Below are 14,355 nucleotides of genomic sequence, written 5' to 3'. Positions count from 1 at the left end.
TATTATTATTATTATTATTATTATTATTATTATTATTAACAACAACAACAACAACAACAACAACAACAACAACAACAACAAATTTTACTCCACCTTTCTGCCCTCACAGGGCCACCAAGGCAGCTAACGTTATGTGCCATTAATTTGCCTCTGATCTATGGCTATCCTATGAATGAAAGGCCTTAGACTTGCTCAAATCTTGCAAACTGGAGGATGTGGCTTTTTTTATCGAGTCGAGCCATCTCGTTTTAGGTCTTCCTCTTTTCCTACTGCCTTCCACTTTTCCTAGCATTATTGACTTTTCCAGATAATATTGTCTTCTCATGATGTGACCAAAGTACAATAGCCTCAGTGGCTAACAAATTTAACACATACAAATTAAAATATCATCTTAAAAGCCATTAAAACCCATACATAAATGCATCATTTAAGCAATTCAAAACCAGAATTTATCATAAATATAAAATATATGAACAACAGTTAAAGCATTGGGGAGTTAAGAGGGATCACTGAGGAAATGCCAAGTGACACAAAAAAAATTTCACCCAATGGTGGAAAACGGCAACAGAAGGGGACAGATGAATATACCTTGGGAGAGAGTTCCAGAGTTCTGGTGCCACTAGTAGGAAGACCCTCTTCTGGGTTGCCATCCACCTAGTCTTGGAAGGTAGGGGCACCCAATGCAGGGCCTCTGAAGGTGACTGCAATGGTCGGGTAAGGTTCATAAGGGAGTAGGCATTCCTTCATGTATGTTAGTCCCAAACCATATGGGCTTTGAATGTCAGCACAGCACCTTGAATTGTGCCTGGAAACAGATTGATTGCCAGTGTAGAGGGGCCAATAATGGAGTGACATGGTCCCTATTACCCACCCCAGTTAACATCCTGGCAGCAGCATTCTTTACCAGCTGAAGTGTATGGATGCTTCTCAAGGGCATCCCCACATAGAGTGCATTGTAGTAATCTGCTCTAGATGTGCCCTGAGCTGTATAACCCAGGCAAGCCCAATCTCAAAGATCTCAGAAGCTAAGCGGTGTTGGCCATGGTTAGTACTTGGATGGGAGACCTCCTAAGAAGACCATGATTGAAGAGGCAGACAATGACAAACCACCTCTGTTAGTCTCTCACCTTCAAAGTCCGATCCGGGGTTTCCATAAGTCAGCTATGGCTTGACAGCCCTTTCCACCACTGCCAATCTAGATGTAACCAGGGCATACACCACAGTGGCCAGTCAAAGCTCCTTTCTTCATAGACAGGGAGTGGAGATCCCTGGCCATTATCTGAAGAAGGGAACTCTGACTCTCGAAAGCATATACTCTGAAAATATTGTTGGTCTCTATGGTGCCACTGGATTCAAATCCTACTGCCCGCTAAGCTTACTGAGCATTTGCAGCCTATAGGGTACCGATTACTTTGATATTCCATGTGCTTAGCACGATGTGTTGCCCGCTTATTTAGGAGGGTGGAAGAAGGTGTCCTGAAAACTATGTCCTGTCCTAAGTTTCCCCTCTGCAGCACCAAGCAATGCCATCACCTACCACAGTGGGCACACAGTGGTTGAGGCGGCATGCAGAGAGAGGACAAAGCGAGTTGTGTTCCAATTCCTCCCCACAGACTTTGAAGGAGCCTGCTCTTCTCCTGGGCTTCTGAGAACTATCTTAGGTCTCTGGATGTGCTGTGGATTATTCCCTAGGGGGACATGCTAAGTTGCCAGAGAGCTCGTGCTCCTACCTCTGAGAACTGTGTTTACCAACGTGCTAGGGAGCACAGCTTCCTACTTGGTAAAGTGGGGAGAGCGAGGGGACTGACAGAAACTGGAATGGACAGAGGAGCGAGTAGTCCCAGCATGTCACAGAAGAGCGAGGTCACAGCTCGGGAATTCAGAGTCTGCAGCTGAGCACAGTGTGGGACCGGCCTCCGTGACATCTGGGAAGAGGCTGTTTTGAGAAAAGTCAGCCATGCTGGCTTTTACACATGACCCATGGACATGCTGATGAGTGAGCCATATTGCTTTTCTGAGAGTTAATGTTTTGTGTGCCTTCCCCCCGCCCGCTGATATTTTAAGGCTTGTTCATTTCTTAAAGATCCTTCTGATGCCAACAGGACACATTCTAGATTTCAGGCAACCTTCAGTCTGATTCACACACACAGGGGAATCAAGGGGCAGAGACCTGAAGGGTGGTAGAATGGACTGCACCCCTTCGGATCGTAGGTGGAAGATCACATTTTGGAATGCTCCCCTACGGTAAAAAAAAAACTGCCTACAAACAGAAAATCAACACAGAATGCTCTCTCCCTGCAATTAGTTTACTATGTGAAAGCACATTAAGCATTAACCTCTGAGAGCCAAGCTACAAGAGACGAATTACATGAGGAGGAGCATATGAAGGGATTTGCAATGTTAGCTGGGAAGCTGACTTTTAAAAGAGATCAGAAGGCTTTGTCAATTTCCCCTCTCTACAGAGCCAGGGAGATTGCTGCTTAGAGTGTTTGTTAATTTCCTCTTTGCATCCCAAAGGCTCTCAGTTTCACCTCCCCTTCTTCTCCCCTCTAAGAGGTCTAGAAGAAATAAACAAGCCTTCTGAGCAACAATCTCCCTGGCTCTGTAGAGAGAGGAAATTAGCAAAGCCTTCTGATCTCTTTTAAAACCCAGCTTCCCAGCTAACATCGCGATTCTCTTCATGTGCTTCTCCTCATGTAATTTGTCTCTTGTAACTTAGCTTTGATTCTAATCAGCGACCAGAGTTAGAGACCACATAGGTCTGTAATCCACAGGTTTCAATTGTTGAGGACAACAACAGCTGAAATGTGGGATGACTAACATCAGGCTGCTTCCCCCTATTATCTCTACATCTAACTTTCCAAACTTCTCACTATTCTCTCAGGCCTTGATTTCCTTAGGAATGCTCCATTAATGTTTATCTGTTCTATAAGGGTTATTTTGTTGGAGTGAACGTCCAGGCTGGAAACCTCTAGGCAGGAACATTGAAGGTTTTACCTGCTTAAGCTACCAGCAGCTAGACAGTAGTGGGAGTGAGATTGGAGGAATAACATCTAGGACATGTCCCGTAGCATTTCTACCAACAGACTGTCTCTGTGCTGGGTCCCAACAGATGTTGTAGTGTTTTGTGACACTTTCATTTATTGCTTGGGGGGAAAACCCCAACGGGGCTGTGCATTGCAGCAACTTTTAATTAAATGTGTGGTAGCTTTTAACTGTAATCTACTTCGGGATCCAAATTGGCAGAAAAGCTGGTTATAAAGTTACAAATGAATCCTCTGAAAGCTGCCTTGAGTTCCATAAGGGGGGAAAATGTGGGATATTAAAAAATTCAAGATAATCCCAATGCTGCACAAGGAGAGCTGACTCTTGCATGCTGCATCAATCATGAGAAGTAATGAAACTGGCACACGTGCTTCTTTTGCAAAAAAAAAAAAAAGTATTCTCCTGCTGATCATGGAAAGGAGTGAGAAGCTAAGCAAGACGCTGAAAGAAGGCAATTGTCCTCTGGACGGCTGGAAATTCCACTGAGCCCACCCTGCATTTGTTACCTTTCGCCAGATGTTGCCTCCCTGCTTCCATGACTATTTTTGTAGTCATGAAAAGGGCAAGAAACATGGGCAGAGATGCCAATTGGTAATATATGCCAATAAAGGCTTGCTTGACTGACTGAATGAGCACGATGCTGCACATAAATTGTAGGTATGCAGCATATGTTTAACGTATCAAAATGTCTAAGTGATACAGTGTGGAAGTGATAATGTATTTGCACAAACACATTTTGTAAGCACATTACTACGTGCACTGTTTTCATATCCATTTACATATATACTTTAATATCACACCTATTTCCACATACACAACAGGAATCCAGTATCCATTCTGTTTGATGGCTTTCTTCATTAGTTGAATGCAAAATCAGAATTTCCTGTCTCTGATGGCACAGGGAAATCTCCAGTGCTGAATACAATAAATACTCCTGCAGGATAAAATCTTCAGGCACTTGGAATCCCTGCACTGGTCAGACTAGCTGCAATTTGAAGTACGTTCTCTGCTGTTGTGAAAATAGTACACATGGTAATATACTTGTAAAACGTGTTTGTGTAAATATGTATTTCACTTGTAACTCACACATTACATTGGACTCTTCTTTTGGTATGCTGAACATATTCATAGACTTGTAGAAATATAGAGCTGGAAGGTAGCCCCAAGTGTCATCTAGTCCAACCCCCTGCATAATGCAGGAAATTCAGAGCTACCCCCTGCCATTCCCCCAGTGATCCCTGCTGAGTGCTTAGAGGAAAGCAAGAAGCCTCAGTTCTGCACTGGAGGACAATTCCTTCCTGACCCCAAAGCAGTGATCAGCATTACCCTGGGCATCTAAGAAGGGCCATGAGACCTGAGCACGGGCTCATCCCTTCCTACCCTCCCTCTCATGATCTGCCTAAATTAAGACCGAGTCATAGAATCAGCATTGCTATCAGATGGCCATCTATCCCCTGCTTAAAAACCTCTAAAGAAGGAGAGCCCAAAGAAGGAATGTAGATTGTCTCTAGAACAGCTACAGTTTGTGTATAGTGTGATACCCATTCACAGTTCTGCAATTTTGGCATTATGCACTATGTTCCTTTTTGTTTGCTAGGAAACACAGGCAAGCATTTTCCACTGGTTTAATGCTGCACCTGTTACCTAATTCCATCCTTTCATGGCGTGAATGCACACAGAATATGCCTGATTGTGCCCAAGTTCTCTTCAATTGAGATTTCTCTTTGACTGTTGTAATAACAGCTTAGCCATCAGCATCCCTCTGCTTCACTTTCAGAGTTGATGGATGTAGAAAGTTCATACACCATCTTGTAATATTCTGTCCAGCCATGTCCTACTGGTCCATCTAGCTCAGTAACATCTACTTTAACTAGCAGCAGTTCTCCAAGGGCTCCGGTGGGAATTTTTCACATGAGACCCTTTTGAACTGAAATGCTAGGGACTGAAGCTGAGACCTTCAGCATGTAAAACATCAACTGTGCCTCTGAGCCATGTTCACCATTCGCCTTGACAGTCCCACTTGCGTGCTTGTTGCTCTCGGGGCTCAGCTCTTGAGGGGGGGGGGCAGTCTCAGAGACAGGATGCTGTCCATCCACAAATGAGAATAATCATTCTTCCATCCTCTGCTTTGCAGAACGAGACTACAGCAGCCTTTGTATCAAGCAGCCCATCGGCAGGTTGCTTTTTCGCCAGTTCTGTGAGACTCGGCTGGAACTCCTCCGATGCATCCACTTCCTTGATGCTGTGGTAAGACAATGGCTACATCCAGAGAGCTGGGCATGCATGGCTTGCTGCACCATCTTTAAAGGTGCCCGGGGGGGGGGGGGGGGCTGCACATGCCTTGAGCATAAGAGAAAAGGCAGTCCAACAGATAGGAGAGTCCAAGGTCATGTGATAGTACCAAGATTGCATCTGACCAGTGGACTCTTCTAGCTGCTCTGTTTATTTTAGCTTGCCATTTTTAATTAGTACCTATTTGATAAAGGACAGGCAAGGGAAAAAATTCTTTCTACCTTGACCTGCTGGTTTTAGGATATTTCCTTCTAACAAATTTGTTTTTAGCTGTTTTTAAAGCTAACTTGTTTTGAACTGGTCAATGGCTAATAGAGAGATAGCCGGTACCTTGAAGTGAGCCAACATCTTCTGTTGGGTCCCTCATTGATTTTAATTTGCTTTCTTTGCCAGCAATAATATTGGATCCAGTATGACCTCCTAGGCTCTTAAGCAAGTCAGCAAGGGTCAGTTGAATCTCACCAGTGGTTGGAAGTACAGTGTCTTTCAAGCTCTCCACCTTCCCAACCAGCATTACCTCTGTCTTGTCCTAAATTAATTTCAGTTTGTTCACTCTTAGCCATTTAATCTCAACAGACATGTAGCTATTCAGGACTTCTATCACCAGGAGATTTGGATAAAAAATTATAGCCAGTGTGGTGTGGTGGTTTGAGTCTGGGATCCCCAGGTTTGAATCCCTATACTGCCATGGAAGCTTTTTGGGCGACCCCATGCCAGTCCAGACTTTCAGCTTAACCTACCTCACAGGGTTGTTGTGTGGATGAACTGTTGGACAGGAGAACTATGTAAGCAGCTGAGGAGAAGGGTAGGGTATAAATAATGTAAATAAATTAGTATAGAGCTGGGTGTCATCAGCACGTTGATGATAGCCAACTCCCAAACTACAAATGATTTGTCTTAAGGGCTTTACATAAAGGTTGAATAGCTAGTGGATAAGATTGCGCCATGTGGAACCCCATAGGATAGGTCCCACACTGATGATAACTTGGTCTTTAATGGCAACTCTTTGAGTCTAGCCTGAGAGGAATGATTTGATCCAGTTCAGAGCACATCCCCTGATATCTACTCCTGCTTCCAAACACCTCATCAAGATGGCATGGCCCTCTGTATCAAAGGCTGCTGATAAATCCAGTAGGAGCGAGCCGTCTCTCTAGAATAGTGCCATACAACAGTGTGAAAACATTGGGAAAAAATCATTATAAATTATTAAAATCACTAACTACCGATCAGTAAGACAATAGAAGCAACAGGATAAAATTGCAGAATTAAAAGCAAAACAAAGCTTGGAACATCTTTAGCCAAAAGGATGAAATAGTTGGATATTGCCACAGAGAGCCAGCATGGTGTAGTGGGTAGAGTATTGGGGTAGGATCTAGGAGAACTAGGTTAGAGGCCCTGCTGCCATGAGGCTTGCTGGATGACCTTTTGCCAGTCAGTCTTTCTCTTGCAGCTTACCTACCTCACAGGGTTATTGTGAGCATAAAATGGAGGAAGGGAGAATGATGCACCTCGCTCTTAGCACCTAGGAATGAATAAATGAATAAATAAATAAGACTCGATATTGCAAAAAAAAAAAAAAAGGAGGGAGGGAGGGAGGAGTGAAAAAAGATGCTTCGTGCAGCATAAAAAACAGCATTTTGCTGTTGGTAGCAGCTTTAAAGGAGGTGGTGATGCCAACTGAATGGGGTCGGGCAATGCCCTGGATGCAAAAGCAAGTTCAGGCTTCACCATAGATGACCAGACAGAGAAGAAAGCAGTGGCTGTTTCCCTTTGAAAATGTAAAAGCCATTCAGGTCTCTCTAGCAGTAGTTGAGACACATGGGTCCCTCACTGAAGCTGAGAGCAGAAGCCCACAACAGCCTTTGTATTTGCAAAATGGAAGGTTAATTTGAGAGGCTGCACTCACTAAAAAGCCAATAGAAACCTGATTGGGCAGTATGATCTAGTGTTCACAGGCAATGGAGCCTCCATAAGCAAAGACCCATCATTAAATGATTGAGAGCCAAAAGTGCTTTGTGTGAATCAGCTAGGGTTGTGTGCTGTTAAAATATGCATGTGTGTGGCTTTTAGCAAATGGTGGATGGGGGACATAAGATCTCTGGAATGCTTTTCAAAAGAGTTCTGTCGCTGTATTTTCTTTTATCGCTGTGGCCCTGTTCACAAGCTGAAGTGAACATGTGCACAATCTGAGTACAGCGTGCACTTTTCTTTATTTATGAACCAAGTAATTCTCATGTTGCATTCAATGCACACATTAAAAACGCATGTTTTTAAATCTCATATTTATCCAGGTGCCAATCCCTGTTTTCATTTGTAAAGAGAATGTCTGTTGGCTTTTTCTGACAAAGAGAGCAGTTTTCAGTCTGAGTAGACACTACTGACTTGATGGACTAATTGATTGAGTAAGAGGCAGTTTCGTATGTCCATGTGTTCCCTATAACCTGTGAACAACGCTTGTATCGAATAGTAAAGCAGCTGGCCCCTATGTAGAGAGCATTCAGCTACCAATCCAGGCCACCCATATATGCAAAATAGGATGTGTCTGCAGATTAGAGGGACTCCCCCAAGTATGCCAAAAATAAGACTTGGTAATAAATTAACCAAAAGAAAAACACACACCTCTAAACCTGGTAAGGGCTGAGCTTGGAAAGCATGGAAGGTCGAAGGCAGCTGAACACGCTTTAAAGGGGGGATCAGTCTGCTGAGAGTTTAGAAGAGATCTGAGAGGAGGATTTCCCAGCTGTTCCTCCCACCCTCCACCCCATGGCCTCCTTGCTTGGCCCCAGCTTGAATTTGTGTATCCCTTATAAGTGCTAGATATTTTCCTTGGGGAGCCGATAGTTTAGAAACTTTGATTCTGAGCACTCCACAAACTCCGTTCCTAACTCCATACTTCTTATCGGCTTATTAATGCATTAACTTTGAGGTTGCACACTTCCTTTGAATTGCTCAGAGTGGGGGGTTAGCCTTGTAACAACCTTGGGAGGGGGTGGGAGGTAGGCTGAGATAGTGAAATTCCCAAAGACCACCCAATGAGTTTCAGAGCAGGGATTAGAATCTGAGGTTCCCCCATGCAAAGCCAACACTCTAGCAACAGCCCCATACACCTTATGCAGGTTTCTACACGAAGTTGGCGGTCGGTGGAAAGGGTTTTAACTCCTCAGTTGTTAAAGCTATGGCTTTGGCTTAAAAAGAGCCATCTGAAAGCTAACAACCCCTGTAAGGAATTTTCTTTTTTACAGGGCTGTTGTCCTCTTTTATTCATTCCTCAATTCATTCCCTGCCTCCACTGCCTTGTTGAAGCCTTGAGAGGGGAAGGTGACTTTTTAGTACAGGAGAGAACCGAATTCCTGAAGAGCGACTTTTCCGCTGGGAGAGGAGAGTGTGTTTCACAGCCTGTTCTAAAGTCAACGGTGCAAAAATTCCATCCAGCTGACGTGTAATTTTAAAAGTCAGCCCTTCATCTGAAATAATATCCTAGTGTTTTCATGAGTTTTTTCCCCCTTCACTCCCCCCCCCCCCACTTTTCCCTTTCAAAAGTTTGCTGGTTCTGGAAGCATTTTACACGCAGCCAAGCAAATTTGTTGCTCCTGGGGTCAACTCAACTCATTTGAGTGGAAGGGGTTTGGGGAGGGGGTTGCAAGCCAATGCTAGTTCTGATCTGAAATCCATTTGCTCCTGCTCTGTGCTCGTTCAGCACCAGAAGGCAATTTTTTATGTTGTTTTTAAGAGGGAACGCAAACCTCATAAACTGATCTGTGTTTCCTATTACCCGACTGCTTATGCAATCGAACGTGGCTGTTCTTTTCCGTGGATTGAAAGGCGCTCCTTAAACCCGCTTCAAGCCTGTGTGCCGGAGGCGTCCCTAGGCCTGCCAGCAAATTTAAGCCAGCATACAAAAGAGTTTAAGCCTTTTGCTTATTTGCATAAGCCCATTGGACACAAATGACAGGAATGCCAATCTCGATGGCTGTTAAATGGGAAACACATGTTTGGAAAAAGACCCTCGGTAGGGCTGTGACTGTTTGGTCTGGCTGAAGATGTCGTTCGAACTCAGTGTTGTAAACCAAGGCTTGAAATCTAGCTGAGGGCCAAATAACAAGGGGTGTTGGAAGCCTGTGATGGAGATTCCAGGCATGTTACCAGACCCCTTAGAGCGGCTGTGGGGGGGGGGAGCATTTTGAGTCAGGGAAATGACATTGTGTCGGTGGGGTGGCTGAACTTCCTGTTCCTCAGCTTCTTGGTCCCAGTTCAGACTAAGAACCCCCTGCCAATCTATGGCTGCCTTTTAGAAACAAATAAAACATTCCAACCCATAGGATTCCAGTCAGTGTTACGTGGGATTTGACTCTGAGCTTGATGTTTGTGAGGGTAAGTTTCTGTCAGATGCTTCAGTGGGAGCCTTGAGAGACTGGGAATAACTTCCACCTTCCCCTTCTCAAGTTTTGAAGACCCTTTTCTCTGAGATGGGCCTATCGGGGAAATTTTTATTCCACTCTTCCTCATGGTGGAATATTCCACTCTTTATTCCACTCTTCCTCCACTGTTTCATCCTCCCAACAACTCTGTAAGGTAGGCTGAGAGACAGAATGAAGGGTATGTGTCTATGTGGGTGTGACTGGCCCAAAGTCACCCAATGAATTTCATGGTACAGTGGGGATTTGAATCCAAATCTCCCATATCCTAGTCTAACTTCTGACCAACTTTACTGCCTGAGCTATTGAGAGACCCAAGATGGCTTCTTTGGTGGCATAAGTGGACAACCCACAAGCAGGAACACCAATGAGAGGAAATGAGGGGGGGATTGGGGTGCACATTGGCATTGCATCAGTGCACTGGCATCACTTCGGGTAAAAAACAGAAGTGATGTCTTTGATACTTGATGATTTGGAAAAACTCTGTGGTTTTATCATAGAGTTTTTACTAAAAGTGATATCACTGCACTGACATGACACCAGCATTCCAGTCCCCACCTTCTCTGATTGCTCCTGAGGGTTGCCAGCTGTGGCCTGGCAACCCTATCCATAATGCAGAAGATGCTAGCATTCCTCCATCCCCTCCTCCTTTCTTTTCCATTGCAAATCGGGTTGATCCATTGCATCTTCGTTGGAAGTAATTTAAGGTTTGCACTGAAAACCAAAATGACAATATGCCAGCTGTTGTGCAAAGTCCAAAATAAGAAGAAGAGGGGCTGCAATTTGGTGGCATGAGAGACTTCTAGTAAACTCTGGTATATGGACCTTGAGAATGACCACTTGAAAGAATTGCCCAGGGATCAATGAAACCTGGCCATTGGCCGCTGCACAATGAATGCAGGGTACCATATCCTTCAGTGGGCATCAAATGAAAATGGATCCTGATGTAACCCTTCCAATGCAGGGTAGCAAGCATGTGGAGGGGGAAGGCTGTTTCCATTGACACCTGTAGCTGCCTGATTCCATTAATATGTTTTGGGATCTTCATTTTCCTGTTGGCTGTGAAACACATATAGTTTTATCCAATCACTAAACAAAAAAAGCTATTCCTCTAGCAGATAATGAAGGCCTGCCTGAAGAATATGCTCCACTATTAGGTACATATTAAGCACCTAACACACAGAGCTCAGGTTTGAAACAGGCACCGATAAAGGCTGGAGATAAATAGTGTGATATAGTGGTGAGAATGTTGGACTGCATCCGGAGAGACCTGAGTTCAAATTTCCTCTCTGCAATGAAGTTCTGTAAGTGACTCTAGGCAAGCCACCATCTCCTAACCTACCTCACAGGGTTGTTGTGATGATATAGTAGCAAAGGGGAGGAAAACCATGTGCCCTCTCCTAAACTCCCTGGAGGAAAGAGGGGATAAACATGTTATAAATAATAATAGAACACTTCTCTTGCCAATCAATCCCATTTTGGCTTGCATCAAACAAAAATTCCTGTACAGCAGACATTTGTGTGTCCATGAGATACACATCAATCATAGTGAACATACAGGGTGCCAGATTTAAGACCTACAGGATATTGAGTCTGGATTTTTCCTGAGTTTCCTTGCTCATTATTGTCTGTTTAGCAGTCATGAGACTAATCCCTGTGCCTCCTGCCTTGCAGGATGTCAGGAGTGTATGTATGTGCTCACTCAGGGATTTGTGGCTATCCCTTGCAAATAATTCTTCCCTTGGCTATTTTACAGCTCACCCAATACGGGATCAGACTTATGTCTTCTTCCGATCTAGGACTATTGCAGACTCTTGTTCTGCTTCTGAGCTTTATGTGAGCCTCGCTACACAGGGAGCTCTCTGCAAAGCACCCGAGCGATGGAAGCTGGGTCAAGGAACTTCCCTTTGCCTCTCGGGAGCTGCTGCACATTCCTTCCAATTTGATTCTCATGGCTGTCACCCAGTGGCCTTTCCATTAAGGAAAACACAGATGTCATAGATGCCTTTGAGAATGGCAATGACCTGGGAGCCATTCCGGAGATGTCCACCCGCTGGCTTCCTATTTTGGCGCATCCTGTTTTTAAGAAAGGGGCGTGGTTTGTTTTTTTTTAAACACCTGCCCCACCTTCATCCACCGATTGGCTACTTCTCCTGTTCTAGCTACCCACTATTGGTACAGCCAGCTTCATACCTGAATTTACTGCATTCTCCTGCTGAGGTCGGTTCTCTCTAGTGCGTGCCAGGCCAATTAACCCTTCACCTGCTTCTCATCCCGGCCACTTCAGGGGTCGTTGTCTTGTTTCTCTCGTCTCCTAGCACCAAGCCTTGTTCCAAAACATTTGGGAGGGGACCCGCAGGTCAGATTTTTATAGCAGCAGTGTGCTCCTCTAGGGGTCAGGCAAACAGCTTGCATCCTGTGGAAAAAGGGCAGAAAGAAAGGCGTAGAAAGGAGAGAGGCAAAAAAATCTGCAAGGGAAAAGGGGACCTCATGCTGAGCCTATAAATTTTACACCACAAAGTTTGGCCCAGTGTCTTAGGCAAGGGTCTGAGCATGTTGAACTGCCAGATGTCAGGTCATGGTGCTGACCAGTTGGGTTTTTTGAACCATTTGTCCAGCCATCTATATGTTTAGCAGCCCAAGGGCCAGCCCCCTTATGGATAGGAAAATCTGCAGAATCTGGCCACTCACAATGACAAACTAGGGCTTGCCAGATTTGCAGGAAAATGTAGAGAAAAAGGCTAATTAGGGGTCCTCCTTCCAAAGTTTATAATGAGTTTTCTCTGTGTGCAGATGTCGAAAAAAAAGAACAAGCAGAGTTTGGTGGTGTTTGGGGTTGCTGCTGCAACCCAGGATGGGGTGTGAAAAGGTAGCAGCAGTGGCAGTGGAAGCAGATGAGGAGGGGGAGTTTGCTCCAGTTTGCTTCCTCTTGGCCCACCTGTAGTGAGAGGATGAGAAAGGGAAGGCAAGCAAGGAGAGGGGTTGCATGACAGGAGGCATGCCGGGGCAGGAGAGGGTATGCAGTGGGAAGTAAATCAGAGATGGGGGGACAAAAAGTGTGCCAAGGCTGGGGGGAATGGGATTTTCCTTCTCCTCTGAATCTTTGCAGGTTCCCTTCTTATTCATTCTGTATGCCAGAAGCTATCACTGGATTGTAGTTGCAGAGTTTCTGGGAGGTCCTGCGTGTCTCCTGGCATGGATAAAAGAATCTTATTTATCTGATGACATCGATGTGCATGATGCTTTATCAAAAAAACATATGCGCACAAGGGTCTCTGCCCCAAATGGCTTGCAATCTAAATTTTTATCCAGTGGGGATGATAAAATTGAAAAAAATCCACAGAAGGACCCCAGAGGCTAGGGGCTGCAAAGAATAAACATAAGAAAGTGTTTATTTTTATTTAACGTAATTAATACCCCACCTTTCTCCTCAAAGCGGCTTACATCATTCTTCCTCTGCTTCATCATCATCATCATAACAACAACATTCAATTTATATACTGCCCTTCAGGACAACTTAACACTCATTCAGAGTGGTTTACAAAGGATATTATCATTATTCCCACAACAAACACCCTGTGAAATGGGTGGGGCTGAGAGAGCTCTGAGAGAGCTGTGACTGACCCAAGATCACCCAGCTGGCTTCAAGTGGAGGAGTGAGGAATCAGACCTGGTTCTCCAGATTAGAGTCCTGCCGCTCTTAACCACTACACCAAACTGGCTTTCATTTTGTCCTCCTAACAACCCTATGAAATACATTAGGCCAGGAGTATGTGACTGGCTTACGGTCATCCAGTAAACTTCCATTGGCAGAGTGGGGATTTGAACCTGAGTCTCTCAGATTCCAGTCTAACACTCTAAACATTATCACACAGGCTCTTTTTAATGTATTTTAAAATGTATTTTACAAATACATGGGGCTTAGTATTGGTTACAGGCAGAAAGGTTAAGCTAAGGGCTTTATGTGGTGGCGGGCTGTGAGAAGGGATTTGAAGGAAAATGGCAGTCCCATGCCAGAATTCTGGGGAAGAATCCAGGCCTACGGGATACCAAGAGAGAAGGAGCAGAATCTTTAAGAGAATGGAGAGGCCATCAGCTAGTTAAGGGGGTGATGCAATTGGAGAAGCTAGGAAGGAGGGCTGGGAAGAAGCGTTTGTTCATAATTAATTTTAGGGGTGGCAGTTTGAGAGGAGGGCAGAAGCCAGATTGTAGAAGGTCGAGAGAGGAGCTGGAAGAGAGAAGAGCCAGATGGTAGGAGTAAACAACACGTTCCAGGAGTTTAGAGGCAAAGAAGGAAGAGTAGATGAATATATGAAGCTGCCTTCGTACTTTGGCTGGTGAAATATCTCCACAATGCCAGGGCGAGAAATGTCTTACCCAGCACTTCCTACCCAATATCCTTTAACTAGAGATGCTGGGGACTGAACTGGGGCCCTTCTGCAGGCAAACCAAGTGTTGTACCACTGAACCCATGGCCTATCCCAAAAGCTTTTCAGGTGCTGCAAGAAGGAATTAGATGGTAGGTAGAGAGGCATGATGGGTAAAGTGAGAAGGTTTTCTGAGAAAGGCGATATCATCATGATGCATTTGGACGCATTCCTGA

General features: G+C 44.7%; 1 protein-coding gene across 1 annotated transcript in view; it reads left to right on the top strand.

The window, feature by feature from the left end:
* Positions 1-14,355, top strand: part of LOC129342267 (G protein-coupled receptor kinase 5-like) — a 113,413-nt gene that overhangs the window by 75,882 nt on the left and 23,176 nt on the right. Inside the window, exon 3 of the mRNA XM_054997948.1 lies at positions 5,180-5,292. Within this exon, the coding sequence (XP_054853923.1) occupies positions 5,180-5,292 (113 nt within the window). The remainder of the gene's footprint in view (positions 1-5,179; positions 5,293-14,355) is intronic.

The sequence above is a fragment of the Eublepharis macularius genome, chromosome 14 (assembly GCF_028583425.1).
Source record: "Eublepharis macularius isolate TG4126 chromosome 14, MPM_Emac_v1.0, whole genome shotgun sequence".
Taxonomy (NCBI): domain Eukaryota; kingdom Metazoa; phylum Chordata; class Lepidosauria; order Squamata; family Eublepharidae; genus Eublepharis; species Eublepharis macularius.
The sequence above is the reverse complement of the archived record's forward strand: the minus strand, read 5'-3'. Positions and strand labels throughout refer to the sequence as shown.